The sequence below is a fragment of the Palaemon carinicauda genome, chromosome 11, assembly GCF_036898095.1.
Source record: "Palaemon carinicauda isolate YSFRI2023 chromosome 11, ASM3689809v2, whole genome shotgun sequence".
NCBI classification, from domain to species: domain Eukaryota; kingdom Metazoa; phylum Arthropoda; class Malacostraca; order Decapoda; family Palaemonidae; genus Palaemon; species Palaemon carinicauda.
Genome location: NC_090735.1, coordinates 915630 through 932388, shown reverse-complemented (window position 1 = coordinate 932388; position 16759 = coordinate 915630). Strand labels below are relative to the sequence as shown.

At 40.8% G+C, this 16759-nt stretch overlaps 1 protein-coding gene across 3 annotated transcripts in view; it reads left to right on the top strand.

The window, feature by feature from the left end:
• The window catches only part of LOC137649921 (reticulocalbin-2), a 43770-nt gene extending 28853 nt beyond the window's left edge, over positions 1-14917 (top strand). For 2 of the 3 annotated variants that reach the window (XM_068382862.1, XM_068382863.1), the window contains exon 7: positions 12304-14917. In XM_068382862.1, coding sequence (XP_068238963.1) covers positions 12304-12475 — 172 coding nt within the window. In that variant the 3' untranslated portion in view covers positions 12476-14917. The remainder of the gene's footprint in view (positions 1-12303) is intronic. The other variant, XR_011045878.1, reaches the window with a different exon arrangement.
• The last annotated feature ends 1842 nt before the right edge of the window (positions 14918-16759 follow it).

Below are 16759 nucleotides of genomic sequence, written 5' to 3'. Positions count from 1 at the left end.
ACTCCCATTTTCCACTTCTCTTTCTTTGTCTTAACCTCACTTAGTTTTATTTGGTGTTGCATTTTAATATCAGCCATTTTTAAATATTAAACTTAGCCGGTGAATATATAATAGCTGACGGCTCGACAGAATTCAAAAACTCGCGAGCGATCGCCATGAAGGTAGCGGGTGTGCCCACCAGCGCCGACTATCGGCCAGATACCGCATATACATGTAAACAGCTCCAGTTCTTCTCTGTCGGTTTCATCGACAAGTCGATTCCACTCGCTATTATGACCTCGAGTTTTCTACCGAATTTGTGAAGTACTTGGTTTTGGTTTTGTTGATTTCGCCGTGTTGGATTATTCAATACTATCCTCAAAAGAAATGCTTTTGAAAGGAGAGTAAAAATGTTTTGCCCTTGCTCTTTTATCTCTGGTTTTTTTCCATAGAGTAAAAATGGCCGTCCCTTCCCTTAGTGTACGGAAGTGTTTTAGGCTTTTAGCAATTATCTTACCACGTTATAAATTGTTGTTGTTAATTATAGATTTTCCTCTATATATTTTATATCTCACCCGCCTTTATTAGGCCTCTTCGATTAGCTTTCCATTTACACTAAACATCAAGATAAATTTTAATGTTTTGTTTACATGCGGCCTTACCTATTCCTCCCCTAGTCCGAGAGTAGGCGGTCCTAAATTGGAAACCGAAGTTAAACAATGTTGAGCCCATTCAACTTTTATTTTCGTTAAGTTTAAATCATTTGCTCTGTAAGAGTTATTAAATGAATATTTTTTATTAGATATTTTATGAAAGATTTTCTTTGAATAGTCTTCGTGCTGTTTCAAAGATGAACTAACGTTTGGTTTATTTATGCTACGCAGTTTGCGCTCTATCGTTACGATAGAGAAAGAGAGAACCACGGTTTCACTTTGCAAAAAGAGTAAATCGATTTTGACGTTTTGTTCATTCTTCTTTCAAACTGAAATGTTTTAAATACTAATTTAAAGGAACTTGTTAATTTTCAATTTCTTAGTCCTTTCAGTTTTTTCCTTTGGTCAAATAACCTGTTTATTGACAAAGGGTGAGTGGGTTTTTTCTCTTCTGTGTGAAATCAAGAGAGAGAGAGAGAGAGGAAGAGAGAACGTTCCGATCTTTATTCTCGTCCCAAGCGAGTAACGTTGTTCTCGAGTCAGTTTTTTACTCTCGTCCCAAGTCTCTGTACGGGGAGAAAGGATAAAACGTTTTTAGTTTTTATTCTCGTCCCAAGGCACTGTACGGTGAGAGATTGAAAACGTAGTTTTTAATGAACTAGTGTTTAGTCTCCTCCCCAGTCACTGATCCTTTTATCTTTATATATTTCCGTTTTATTCGATATATATGTTTACTGATTTTTGCTTGTATTAATGTGCTTACATTATACGACTTATTTCGCAATTATAACCTTTTGATGTAGGGGAGAATTGCGTGCTTCAGGTAGAAATCAGTTTTATTCATGCCTAATGTGAAATTATTGAAAAATTCGATTTCAGTGAAGTAAGTGCAAAAACAGAAAATCGTAGTGATAAAGTGATAATTGCGCAAAGTGTTTTTTAGTGTTGCAACACTAAAAAACACTGCGCAATTATCACTTTATCACTACGATTTTCTGTTTTTGCACTTACTTCACTGAAATCGAATTTGTCAATAATTTCACGTCTGTTCGTGCTTGTCGTTCACCTAGTCCGATACCTCTTTCAGGCTCCCATGCTCCAGGGAGAAGTAATGTCGTAGGACTTATGGGGACGAGAAGCTTTAACCAACGAACAAACGTTCCCTCTATGGTATCGGGCGTGTCTAGCAAGATCGCCCCTACCATAAGACGAGCGAGGCTGTTTTTCTCCTCGTCATCAGAAGGCTTCTCGCAAAAGAAATCTTGGAGCAAAGTTTCTAGACCCTTAAAGCGGAAGTCAGTCCATTCAGGACAGGTCCAGCGTCCTGGCTGTAGCCATGGGGACAGCTCTGACCCTTTGCAGTCGTCGGAAGACGATTCGCCTATTAAACACAAGCGTTACACGGGGTCCGAGGGTCGCGGTAAAGGCAATGTTTTGCCAACACAGACGTTACCGTCGTCTCGGCCCGTCCCGACTCCTGTTGATCCTAAATGGGTTGTCCTGCAGGACATGCAGACTAAGCTTGCCTCCCTTATGGAGAAGTATGACGTTGAGCAGGTTCACGATAAACCTTCGCTTTAGAGTCGCTGTTACACTAAACGAGACTCTGGGCGTCAGCCGCCCAAATGAGCATTTACTCGTCCGTTTGACGTTATGAAACGTGATGTCGGTAGTTTGTCACGTCAGTCACGTGACTTGCATCCTTACTCGCTGCAGTCCCGTGTTGACTTTCAGCCGCTGCCGCAGCCTCGTGTTGACGTTCAGCCGCTGCCGCAGTCTCGTGTTGACGTTCAGGACGCTCGCCAACCAGCTACAGTTGCCTTGTTTTGACGTTGAACGTCAAGCACCGCAGTCAAGAGTTGTTTTAACTGCTCTATCTAGGCAGTCAAGGCAGTCTCGACTTGACGTCGAGCGTCCTCCCGCACCTGTTGTTGTTGCTGGTCAGTCCTTTAAGCAGTTACATGACGTAGCGTCCTTGACTGCTACTGATGCTCCTTTGCGTGTGGACTCTGCTTGTCAAGCATTGCCACCACGGCAGGTCTCTCCCTTGCTTGAGACTCGGCAATTGTCGGACGAGGTTCCTTCAGATGAGGAAGTTGCTGATCCCCCTCCTACTAATATTCCCTTGGGGACTCTGTCAGACGGAGAGAAGCCTAAAGCTGCTCAGCCCTCTATGGACTTTAAATAAATCATGCTGATTTTTAAGGATCTTTGTCCGGATCATTTTGTAACTGCTGCTCCTCGTTCGCCTAAACGTCAGAGTTTACACTAGGCCTAGCTACTTCGAAGCCGTTGTTTTCTAAGCTAGTGCTCTCTCGCTCTTCTAAGAGAGCTTTACGTTTGCTAGGCGACTGGTTGATCACCAGGAGGAGTTTGGGGGAGACAGCCTTTGCTTTCCCTCCTTTTAAACTGGCTTATAGAGCGAGCGTCTGGTATGACACGGGAGAAGTTCTCGGCTTGGGAGTTCCTGCCTCTGCCCAGATAGACTTCTCAAGCTTCATAGACTCTCCCTGGCACCTGGCCATGAGACGCTCCAAGATTTTATGGTCGGCTTCAGAGCTAGACCATCTCCTGTTAGGAGTTTTTCGAGCGTTTGAAGTTTTGCTGTACAATTATGTTATGCATAAACAAGGCTATCAGGGATGGCTCCAATGATCTGACGGCCACGTTCTCTGCAGGAACAAGACTATCAGGGATGGCTCCAATGATCTGGCAGCCACGTTCACTGCAGGAGTACGTAAGATGCAAGTGCGCTCAATGTGTTCATTGTCAAGACAAACTTCACGATGAAGTCTACCTAGCTGTCTTGACAGCATTAATGGAAGGCGACTGGATGGTCTCTCTCGACCGTCAGGATGCATACTTCCACATCCCGATTCATCCAAACTTTCAACTACATCTGAGGTTTGTGGACGGGAAAGTAATGTACCACTGTCGAGCACTGTACTCCGACCTCATTCCTGCTCCTCTTGTTTTTACAAGGCCATTGCAAAATGTAGCAAGCTTTCTACATTTTTTGAGGAATCAGAGCCTCCCTTTATTTTGACGACTGGCTAATCAGGGCGTTCGTCATTATATCGCTGTCTGGAGAGCCTCTAATGGACATTAGACCTAACCAAGGAGCTAGGTCTCATAGTGAACGTAGAGAAGTCGTAACTTACAGTTTCCCATCCCAGACTATTCTTTTTTTGGGAATGGAGATAGTGTCTGATTTTTCGACCCTTTTCGTCTCCCGCAAGAATGGAACAAGCTCTGTTAAAAGTCCTTCACTTGCAAGAGAAAAACAGTTGCTCTGTAAGAGTTTGAACTAGCCTCGTGGGAACTCTTTCATCGCTGGAGTAGTTCACTCTCTGGGGAGACTCAACCTATGCCCTTTCCTATTTCACCTAAACATTGGAACAAGGAGAAGGGCTTAGTGAGTATCTCTTTCCCAATCTCCAACTCAGTCTAGACATGTCTGACTTGGTGGGACAGCAACATCAGACTTCGAGAAGGTCTTTCTCTTGCGATCAAGAACCCAAACCATGTGTTGTTTTCAGATGCAGCGGATTTGGGTTAGGGAGCTCCACTGGACAGTCTGGAAGGCTCGGTTCTTTGATCCACGGATCAGAAGGAACTCCTTTTAAGGCAGTAACATCTCTCCTTTGGCGAGATGTGCAGAAATGAATGTCTTGGCGGACGGCCTCAGCAGAAGAGGACAAGTCTTCTCCATGGAGTGGACGTTGCATAAGACTGTGTGCGAGAAGCTATGGATGACATGGGGTCTACCCACCATAGATCTTTTTGCTACTCTCTCTGACAAAGAGGCTCTCGACTTACTGCTTTCCAGTTCCAGATCCAGAGGCAGCTCACATAGACGCTTTCCTGCTGGACTGGTCTCACCTGGACGTTTATGCCTTTCCACCTTTCAAGATCCTAGACAAGGTGCTGCAGAAGTTCACCTCTCACGAAGGGACCAGGTTGACATTGGTTGCTCCACTCTGGCCCGCGAGAGAGTGAGTAACAGAGGTACTTCAATGGCTGGTAGACGTTCCAAGGAGTCTACCTTTAAGGATGGATCTCTTACGGCAGCCACGTAGGGAGTCTTCATCAAAGCCTCCCCGCGCTTCGTCTGACTGCCTTCAGACTATCGAAAGACTCTCAAGAGCTAGAGGATTTTCGAAGGAGGCAGCCAGAACGATTGCGAGAGCTAGGAGAGCATCTACCATCAAGGTCTATCAGTCGAAGTGGGAAGTCTTTAGAGACTGGTGCAAGTCATCATCCATTTCCTCTTCCAGTACCTCTGTAGCCCAAATTGCAGACTTTCTCCTACATCTGAGAAATGTTCGCTCCCTCTCAGCGTCCACTATTAAGGGCTACAGGAGCATGTTGGCGTCTGTGTTCAGACATAGAGGCCTAGATCTGTCCAATAATCAAGATCTCCTTAAGTCCTTCGAAACCTCTAAGGAGCGTCGTATGGCAACTCCTGGGTGGAACTTAGACGTGGTCCTAAGGTTCCTAATGTCCGACAGGTTTGAGCCATTACATTCAGCCTCCCTGAAGGATCTCACCCTCAAGACGCTTTTCTTAGTGTGCTTGGCTTCGGCTAAAAGGGTCAGTGAGATCCATGCCTTCAGTAGGAACATCGGCTTTTCTACAGATAAAGCCACATGTTCACTTCAGCTTGGTTTTCTTGGCCAAAAATGAACTGCCTTCTCGTCCTTGGCCCAAGTCATTTGATATACCTTGCCTGTCAGAGATCGTAGGCAACGAGCTTGAAAGAGTGCTGTGTCCAGTTAGAGCTCTGAAGTTTTATTTAGCTCGGACTAAATCCTTTGTGGTGCTCAGTTAAGAAGCCTTCATTGCCTATGTCAAAGAATGCTTTGTCATATTTTATTAGATTTTTAATCCGAGAGGCTCATTCTCACTTGAGTGAAAAAGAGCGTTGGTTGCTTAACGTTAAGACGCATGAAGTAAGAGCTATAACAACTTCTGTGGCCTTTAAGCAAAACAGATCTCTGCAAAGTATTATGGACGCGACCTTTTGGAGAAGCAAGTCGGTATTCGCGTCATTTTACTTAAAAGATGTACAGACTCTTTATGAGGACTGCTACACACTGGGTCCATTCGTTACAGCGAGTGCAGTAGTGGGTAAGGGTTCTACCACTACATTCCCTTAATTCCAATATCCTTTTAATCTTCTCTTGAAATGTGTTTTTAATTGGGTTGTACGGAAGGCTAAGAAGCCTTTCGCATCCTTTTTGATTTGGCGGGTGGTCAAATGTCATTTCTTGAGAGCGCCCAGATTAAGAGTTTTGATGAGGTCCTGTTGTATGGGTTGTCGCCCTAGATACTTCAGCTCCTGGGAGTCTTTCAGCATCCTAAGAGGATGGCTGGGCTTCGTGAGGAAAGCGGACTAACAAGGCAGAGTAATCGCTAGAGTCAGCTTCCTTACCAGGTACCTATATTTATTTGGGTTTGGTTATGATATAACTGTCAAAAACTCTAAGCATATACGCCGTAAACTGTATTAATACTGGTCTCTACCCACCACCATGGGTGTGAATCAGCTATTATATATTCACCGGCTAAGTTTAATATTTAAAAATGATATTTTGATTATAAAATAAAATTTTGAATATACTTACCCGGTGAATATATAAATTAAAGGCCCCCCCTTCCTCCCCGATAGAGACCCAGCGGGATGAGAAGAACTGGAGCTGTTTACATGTATATGCGGTATCTGGCCGATAGTCGGCGCTGGTGGGCACACCCGCTACCTTCATGGCGATCGCTCGCGAGTTTTTGAATTCTGTCGAGCCGTCGGAGACGTCAGCTATTATATATTCACCGGGTAAGTATATTCAAAAATTTATTTTATAATCAAAATATCATTTTACAGACATCTCACAGATTTTAAAACATCTATTGAAAATGGCAACACTGAGATTAACACCTTCACTGGATAAAAGTAGCTATGCAAATTACTTTTAGAAAGAGATTGTGAGACCTTCTCAGGAAAAAAGTTATTGTTAAAAACCCCCATGTAAAATGGATCTGATGGAAACCTTAACTGGAAATACTTAATATTTGAAAGTTCCTTTGAAATAGTATTGTTTTGGAAACATCCCAGGAAATAGGCAAAAGTTGAAACATATCCATGAAAAAAGTAGAGGGGAAATTATTCCTTGTGAAGGGAGGAAGTTCAAACCTTCCCTTGAAAAATTACCTCCTTTTTATCTTCAGACCCTGGTTCTTATCAGTCCTCTCCTGGTTCTATCCTGCGTAGCTTGCTCTCTTAATCCTTTATCCCGCATGTAATTTTTTGTATTAAGGCGGGTATACACGGTCGAACGGTTCATCGAACGTGGTTCAACAGACAAGTGTTTGAAGTGGTGTTCGAACGTGTGAACGGGTATTTGGTTGCCAAACAAATTCATCGATAGGTTCGAGGAAAATCTGTTCTCGTCTGACTTTTGTGGGCGTGGCTTCAATGTCCACAAACCTAATGCATTTGTAGTTGACTCCACCTCTTTGAACCGTTTGACAAACAGATTGGACAACCGGGTTCGACGAACTGTTTGATCGTGTAAACACCGCTTTACCTTCCATTTGAAGCAGCTCTATTTCCACTGCCAGATGTATGAACAGTTCCCTCTATCATTTCTTGTATGGTCATCTTTCCTGTGCATGTCAGATCACCTCAGTTCTTGAATAGTCTAAAGAGCAGAGTGCCATAAACAACAAAGGGGGAAAATAGTCCTTATTTCTCCATTTGAGTTTTGTTTAAGGGGATTTACTTCTCTTGAAAGTTTTAGTCTTGTAATAATTTGTTCAAACCTTTTGGGCCTGCTTTATGAATTGTAACTCTGTTGTCTAGGATGCTTCAATGATGTTTCATGTATGCCATTATCAGAATCTTGCAAAGTATTTACATCCATTAGATTTACATAAATTGTTATGCAGCAAAAAGGTTTTTTTACCTAGATATTTTCCATTTAATTTTTGTTTTTAAATTTTACTCTCAATTAAATCTTGATTTGAATAAAAGAATTTTTATTAATGAAATTTCTTCTGATGTTTATATGGCTGCTTTTCCAGAAGTCCGGCTTAATTGACACTTGCCCATACAATTTTTAAATATTCCTATTTTCCGTGTTTCAATAAATAAATGATCTTAACAAAGGAAGGGAACTCTCTAACAGTAAGAGTAAAAAACTCAGTTTGTTGCTTCAGCTAACATAGTCTTCAGTTGTAATCCTTCCTCTTGATACTATGGTTCAGTGGGGAAGAGGGTGTGCTTGTATATGAACAATGGATGAATACAGAAATAGGAAATTTTCAATATTAAACTTACCCGATAATCATGTAGCTGTCAACTCCGTTGCCCGACAGAATTCTACGGAAGGGATACGCCAGCGATCGCTATACAAGAGGGGGGTGTACTCACAAGCGCCACCTGTGGCCAGGTACTGCAGTACTTCTTGTTGACACCACTTCAATTTTTCCTCTGTCGTGCTTCCGGCAAGACGTTCATGGATACGCTTATAATTTTGGAGTCTTGTTCACGGTTTTTGGTGAAGTATTGCTCTAAGATTTCAGCTTTCGCTATTCAGGAAGTTTTATTATTAGCTTAGCTAGCTTTTGGAATTAATTAGAGAAGGAACCGATGCTCAGTCAGGTAGTGGATGAGTCTAACAGGGACACTTTCATCGCTGGCCCTGTTCATCGTGTTAGGGAGACTCCACCTCCCCCCCTTCAGTATCATCTAGCTGCTCACTGGATAAAGGACATGACGCTAGAGACGGTCTCAGTTCCTGTTTCCGAAGAGAGGAGGTCTTCTCTCGCGTGGTGTAAGAACAGCTTTCTTCTCAAGGAAGTCTACCTTTGGCTGTTCAGAAACCCGACCGCCGTCTCCTCTCGGACGCATCAGACACGGGCTGGGGTGCGACTTTGGACGGACAGGAATGCTCGGGAACATGGAATCAGGAGCAAAGGACACTTCACATCAATTGCAAGGAGTTGTTGGCGGTTCTTCTGGCCTTGATAAACTTCAAGTCCCTCCAGCTTAACAAAGTGGTGGAGGTGGACTCTGACAACACCACAGCCCTGGCTTACATCTTCAAGCAGGGAGGGACTCTTTCGTGAAGTTGTTCTAGATCGCAAGGGACCTCCTCATCTGGTCTAAAGATCGAAAGCTCACGCTGGTAACGAGGTTCATTCAGGGCGGTATGAATGTCATGGCAGATCACCTCAGCCGGAAGGGTCAGGTCATCCCCACAGAGTGGACCCTTCACAAGAATGTTTGCAGCAGACTTTGGGCCCTGTGGGGTCAGCCAACCATAGATCTGTTCGCTACCTCGATAACCTAGAGACTCCTGTTGTATTGTTCTCCGATTCCAGACCCAGCAGCAGTTCACGTGGATGCTTTTCTGCTGGATTGGTTCCATCTCGACCTGTATGCATTCCCGCCGTTCAAGATTGTCAACAGGGTACTTCAGAAGTTCTCCTCTCGCAAAGGGACACGGCTGACGTTGGTTGGCTCCGCTCTGGCCCGCGAGAGAATGGTTCTTAGAGGTACTGCAATGGCTGGTCGACATTCCCAGGACTCTTCCTCTAGGAGTGAACCTTCTACGTCTACCTCACGTAAAGAAGGTACACCCAAACCTCCACGCTCTTCGTCTGACTGCCTTCAGACTTTCGAAAGACTCTCAAGAGCTAGGGGCTTTTCGAAGGAGGCAGCCAGAGCGATTGCCAAAGCAAGGAGAACATCCACTCTCAGAATCTATGTCTCAAGGGGAAGTCTTCCGTAGCTGGTACAAGACCAATGCAGTTTCCTCAACCAGTACCACTGTAACCCAGATTGCTGACTTCCTGTTATATCTAAGGAAAGTAAGATCCCTTTCAGCTCCTACGATCAAGGGTTACAGAAGTATGTTGGCAGCGGTTTTCCGCCACAGAGGCTTGGATCTTTCCACCAACAAAGATCTACAGGACCTCCCTAGGTCTTTTGAGACCTCACAGGAACGTCGGTTGTCCACTCCAGGCTGGAATCTAGACGTGGTCCTAAGGTTCCTTATGTCATCAAGATTTGAACCTCTCCAATCAGCCTCTTTTTAGGACCTCACATTAAAAACTCTTTTCCTCGTGTGCTTGACAACAGCTAAAAGAGTAAGTGAGATCCACGCCTTCAGCAGGATCATTGTTTTCACATCTGAAACGGCTACATGTTCCTTGCAGCTCGGTTTTTGCTAAACGAGCTTCCTTCACGTCCTTGGCCTAAGTCGTTCGAGATCCCAAGCCTGTCCAACTTGGTGGGGAATGAACTGGAGAGAGTACTTTGCCCAGTTAGAGCTCTTAGGTACTATCTAAAAAGGTCTTAACCTTTACGAGGACAATCAGAAGCCTTATGGTGTGCTATCAAGAAACCTTCTTTTCCAAGTTCTAAGAACTCAGTTTCTTACTATTCAGGCTTCTGATTAGGGAAGCACATTCTCATCTGAAGGAAGAAGACCTTGCTTTGCTGAAGGTAAGGACACATGAAGTGGGAGCTGTGGCTACTTCAGTGGCCTTCAAACAGAGCCATTCTCTGCAGAGTGTTATGGATGCAACCTATTGGAGAAGCAAGTCAGTGTTCGCATCATTCTATCTCAAAGATGTCCAGTCTCTTTACGAGTACTGCTACACCCTGGGACCATTCGTAGCAACGAATGCAGTAGTAGGCGAGGGCTCAGCCACTACATTCCCATAATCCCATAACCTTTTAACCTTTCTCTTGAATACTTTTTATGGGTTGTACGGTCGGCTAAGAAGCCTTCCACATCCTTGTTGATTTGGCGGGTGGTCAATTCTTTCTTGAGAAGCGCCGAGGTTAAAGGTTGTGATGAGGTCCTTTAGTATGGGTTGCAGCCCTTGATACTTCAGCACCTTAGAGTTGTTCAGCCTCCTAAGAGGAACGCTGCGCTCAGTAAGGAAGACGAACTTATTTAAGGCAGAGTAATGGCTCAAGTCGACTTCCTTACCAGGTACTTGTAATTTCATTGTTATTTTGAATAACTGATAATATGAAATACGGGATACTTAGCTTCTTGATATACATGTACACTGGTTTTCACCCACCTCCCTGGGTGTGAATCAGCTACATGATTATCGGGTAAGTTTAATATTGAAAAATGTTATTTTCATTAGTAAAATAAATTTTTGAATATACTTACCCGATAATCATGATTTAATTGACCCACCCTTCCTCCCCATAGAACCAGTGGACCGAGGAAAAATTGAAGTGGTGTCAACAAGAAGTACTGCAGTACCTGGCCACTGGTGGCGCTTGTGAGTACACCCCCCTCTTGTATAGCGATCGCTGGCGTATCCCTTCCGTAGAATTCTGTCGGGCAACGGAGTTGACAGCTACATGATTATCGGGTAAGTATATTCAAAAATTTATTTTACTAATGAAAATAACATTTTTATGATATAAGATGTTTATTTTCATGAGTTTCCCCTGATGTTCTCACTGACTCCCACACAGTGTTGGAGGTAGGGCACATGTGAAGGAGAGAAAGGGATATGAATTTAGGTACAAGTATTTCAACGAGGTTAAAGTTTACTAATCTGGTGTAGGTTACTTGCCCAGAATGCTTTGATAAACTGTTTAAACAACGTTTTGAAATACAGGCCTCCAAATTATTTACTCAGTTATTAAAAATACTGTACGTTAGATTTCCTCGAAATGTTACTGTTGATCCAGTTGATAATTGTGAATGATTCTAAATTGAATTTTAAATACAACCCTATATTCGTATACATGCGAGTAGCGAATTAATTGAACCTGAAATTACTTTGTCCAGATGACATTGAGCTGTTGCTGAAACTTTTTCCAAAGAAAGATTTTTATAGAAAATCTGGGAAGTAGCTGTGCTTCCAATATCATATACCTTCTCTATCAAGGATTTTATGACTTTTGCATCTATTTCCTTGTGTACCTCAGTGACCAAACTTGTAACAAGGAATAACAGCAATTTTGGTTATTGGGTGATTAAGGACCCTCCTAGAGAACAAATTAGGAACACTTATTTTTATTATTATTAGTATTATTATCATTATCATTATTATTACTAGGTAAACTATAACTCTAGTAGGAAGAGCAGGATGCTACAAGCCCAAGAGCTCCAACAGGGAAAATAGCTTAGTGAGGAAAGGAAATAAACTATATATGAGAAGTAATGAATAAAAGGTTATAAAGTATCTTGAGATCAGCAACAACGTTAAAATAGATCTATCATTTATAAACTATGAAGAGAGACTTGTCATTCTGTTCAACATAAAAACATTTTCCGTGAGTTTGAGCTTCTGAATTTCCAGCAATTTAAATGCTTGATTAGGAAAATTATTCCACAACTTGGTCACAGCTGGAATAAAACTTCTAGAATACTGTGTAGTATTGAGCCTTATGATGGAGAAGGCATGACTGTTAGAGTTAACTGCATACCTAGTACTATGTACAGGATGGATGAATCTGAATGCAAAAGATGATTTGTATTATGAAAAATCATATGCAACATATACATAAAGAACTAACTGGAGATTATTTGATGTCCAAATGAATTTTGTGAATAGCATAATTTTTGTTTAATGTAATTGTCTGCTACCAAAAGAATGTTAATAACATTATAAATTCATCAAAACCTTTCAGGGATATTGCAGAGGATGAGGTGGATCATCTTTTTGCTGCTGCTGATGATGATGCAGACCAGTTGCTATCATTCCTAGAAGTCTTGGATCACCACGATGTCTTCGTTGGGTCGGAGGCCACCGACTACGGCGATCACTTGCATAATCTCGACCGCTTTGAGGACGAGTTGTGAGACTTCTCTGCCTAGCATTCCATCACAGACAGTGCCCTCTTTTGAAAATGTACTTATAAGAAAAGTGGATGAAGGTTGTTCGGCAAAGATTACCGCATGTAGGAAGTCAGCTAGCTAATTAATCTGTTCCTTTCTCAGAGTAACCTGTCCATTTTGTTGTTAGATCTTGTAATGAATCTCTGTTTATTTTATAAATATTTATTCTTATTTGTAATTACAGAATTTTTTTTATACATTATTGACAGTAAATCTTTAGTCATACAATGAGTTAGGATATTTTGATGAGTTGATATATTCTTATAGAGTTTTATGTTTTAATCAGATGGAACTGTGTGTTATAAGTATTGAGAGTATCAGAACTTTACCGAGTACCAATTTGAAGTAGGTTGATGCGTTCTGTATATGAAGTCAATTTGTAGTTGAAAAGTTATTCTTGGAATAAATATTTCACCTTGTAATTTCAGATGAGATTGGTGAATTATTTTTTTTTTTATATATCATTTGTCATTGTGGGGTGCTGATTTTGCGGAAAAAAAAATCTCCCTATACAAAATCAGCACAGAATATATCTTTAATTCAAAATTATTAAAATCTCAGAATTGGTCTTTTCTCATAAAAAAAAAAAATAACCAGTCCCATACTGAAACAGTTATATACAGCATAAGATTTTGTGAATCTTGTTTTAATACTGCTTGGTGCAAAGCACTTAACAAGTGGAAGTAATTTTGTCAGTGAACGCTGTGTTGTGTTTTTTTGGATGTCTATGAAGTTTTGTTTAGGTGCCATATTGAATAAGTCACGGCAGGTATAATGTCTTTGTCAACCTGTATTCTTGACTGTTCTGTTTATTTTGCACAACTTTGATAGATTTTCTTTAAAGAACCTGTTATAGTATATTTAAATGAGGTGTAGCATATTGCATGACAGTATTTTATTAGGTATTATTTCAGTCATTGATGGTAATCCATATTTATAGAGAAAATATACTCAAGGTATATTTTTTTATAGAATGCCATTTGTTCGATAGTTAGTGTGAGCCAATAGTTAGTCAATTTTAAAAATTGGGCGAGTAATCATCCAAAATCATGAGTCATCCTTGCCTCCAAAGTAATTAGTCTAGACAGGTCACTGTACCTTTTCTTAGATTGCACAATTTAGAATAATTTGTCCACAACAGCTTAAGAAAATTGTACAGTCAACCCCAGTGGTATGATTTGTAGGCATTTGTCCAACTCCATCGTGAGAGAAAGTATGGTAACCAACTCTTGAATCTACGTAAAAATGATAATTGGTTATTATTCAGTCATTTTAAACTTCTACCCCAATTTTTTTCTACCAATTTATTATTGATTCAAATTGTTTCTCTGAAAAATATGAAACAAATATCAGCAAACTTGAAAAAGAAAATGGTTTTAAGAATAATCTAATTGCATAAATTAACATTGATAATGTTTAAACTTATTAAGAATATTTGGGTTATAATCATCTTTGGAAAATTCAGGCACTTTTCAACATTTCACACTGCCAAAATATTTGTTTAAAATTCAAGTATTATTTTCCCAAGACAAAATCACAACACAACAATCCAAACATTTGTATTCACTTAAAGAAATCACTGTTCATTTAGGATATCTTCACGATTATACAGTAGTTCTGTGATTACAGACACTTCTGAGCCATGCTCTATGATAGCACAATAGTTACAAAATATTTTGAGCCTTACCCGTGTGGTACAAAACACGTGTGTGAATAGTGATTTGGCAGCTCTCATTTTAACCCAACATTAGTTTTTTTTTTTTGTTTTTTTTTTTCAAAAGGTCATTTTTCTAAATTTTAGTCTTTGTAAATGGTTACAGAAAATTTCTAATACTGTACAATATTTTTTTTTATCATATATAGGCACAATGTTGCGTATTGCCTAATATTCCATTATTAGCCACAAAAATATTAATTTAGCCCAGGACCACAAATCTACAGTATTGTAGATTAATTGCCCACTTGATAAGTTAGAACAACTACAGTAAATCATCATGGGCATTTCAGAACTGGGGTATTGGGATGAGATTTTGTATTATTTAATGGACATGTTTGTTTTTTACTCGATTAAAATAAACTGGCATTTTATCGTACATGTTTGGTTTTAGTGTTCATTCTCAGCATACAACCAAGTGGAACCATTTCATTTTGATGTAGGTAATATAAGCTTTCCTTGTGTATGATGATGAGATGTTAACATTACTGTCAACATATGGTACCTTACATATGCAAAATGTGGTGTTTTATAAGCACAATAATGTATTGCGTTTTTCAGTGTGACTATTCCATAATAAAAATAGGAATTTTCAATAGAACCCTGGAATAATTTTCCTTGAGAAATTATTCATTTGTACATATATTCTACAGTTTGATTGAAAAATTAATGTAAAATATATCTATGGTTGACATTGATTTTTATTTAAATTGGCAGTACAACTTGTTTTTTGTTTCCCAAAATTATATTTGTATCCTAAATTTCACTATAATTATTTTGAACCTCAATAAAAATTATTCATGAAATGTGAATAGTGTGTTTTGGAAAGATTTCAGTAAAAAATCTGTCTGATGCTTTATGAAATAGGTCTATCTTACATATACATACATATACCAAAGGCACTTCCCCCAATTCTGGGGGGTAGCCGACATCAACAAGAAACAAAACAAAAAAGGGACCTCTACTCTACGTTCCTCCAGCCTAACCAGGGACTCAGCCGAGTTCAGCTGGTACTGCTAGGGTGCCACAGCCCAACCTCCCACTTTTCCACCACAGATGAAGCTTCATACTGCTGAGTCCCCTACTGCTGCTACCTCCGCGGTCATCTAAGGCACCGGAGGAAGCAGCAGGGCCTACCGGAACTGCGTCACAATCGCTCGCCATTCATTCCTATTTCTAGCACGCTCTCTTGCCTCTCTCACATCTATCCTCCTATCACCCAGAGCTTTCTTCACACCATCCATCCACCCAAACCTTGGCCTTCCTCTTGTACTTCTCCCATCAACTCTTGCATTCATCACCTTCTTTAGCAGACAGCCATTTTCCATTCCCTCAACATGGCCAAACCACCTCAACACATTCATATCCACTCTAGCCGCTAACTCATTTCTTACACCCGTTCTCACCCTCACCACTTTGTTCCTAACCCTATCTACTCAAGATACACCAGCCATACTCCTCAGACACTTCATCTCAAACACATTCAATTTCTGTCTCTCCATCACTTTCATTCCCTACAACTCCGATCCATACATCACAGTTGGTACAATCACTTTCTCATACAGAACTCTCTTTACATTCATGCCCAACCCTCTATTTTTTACTACTATCTTAACTGCCCCCAACACTTTGCAACCTTCATTGACTCTCTGACGTACATCTGCTTCCACTCCACCATTTGCTGCAACAACAGACCCCAAGTACTTAAACTGATCCACCTCCTCAAGTAACTCTCCATTCAACATGACATTCAACTTTGCACCACCTTCCCTTCTCGTACATCTCATAACCTTACTCTTACCCACATTAACTCTCAACTTCCTTCTCTCACACACCCTTCCAAATTCTGTCACTAGTCGGTCAAGCTTCTCTTCTGTGTCTGCTACCAGTACAGTATCATCCGCAAACAACAACTGATTTACCTCCCATTCATGATCATTCTCGTCTACCAGTTTTAATCCTCGTCCAAGCACTCGAGCATTCACCTCTCTCACCACTCCATCAACATACAAGTTAAACAACCACGGCGACATCACACATCCCTGTCTCAGCCCCACTCTCACCGGAAACCAATCACTCACTTCATTTCCTATTCTAACACATGCTTTACTACCTTTGTAGAAACTTTTCACTGCTTGCAACAACCTTCCACCAACTCCATATAACCTCATCACATTCCACATTGCTTCCCTATCAACTCTATCATATGCTTTCTCCAGATCCATAAACGCAACATACACCTTACCTTTTGCTAAATATTTCTCGCATATCTGCCTAACTGTCTATCTTGCTTGTTTTAATTTAATAATCTCATTGCATAGCTATGCCAAATTGTCAAAATCTTACATACAATGCAGTTCTTGGGAGCAACATACTAAATTTTCTAAAAATCTGCCAGTGTTGGTTCCAATGTCTTCATAAAGAGTTATATAATTTAATTGCTTCATATGCAAGCAATAATAATTCCAGTGAACCTTCCTAATGTTCATATTGCTTCTCTCGGGGAACCCAGAATTATTGACATTTACTTCTGA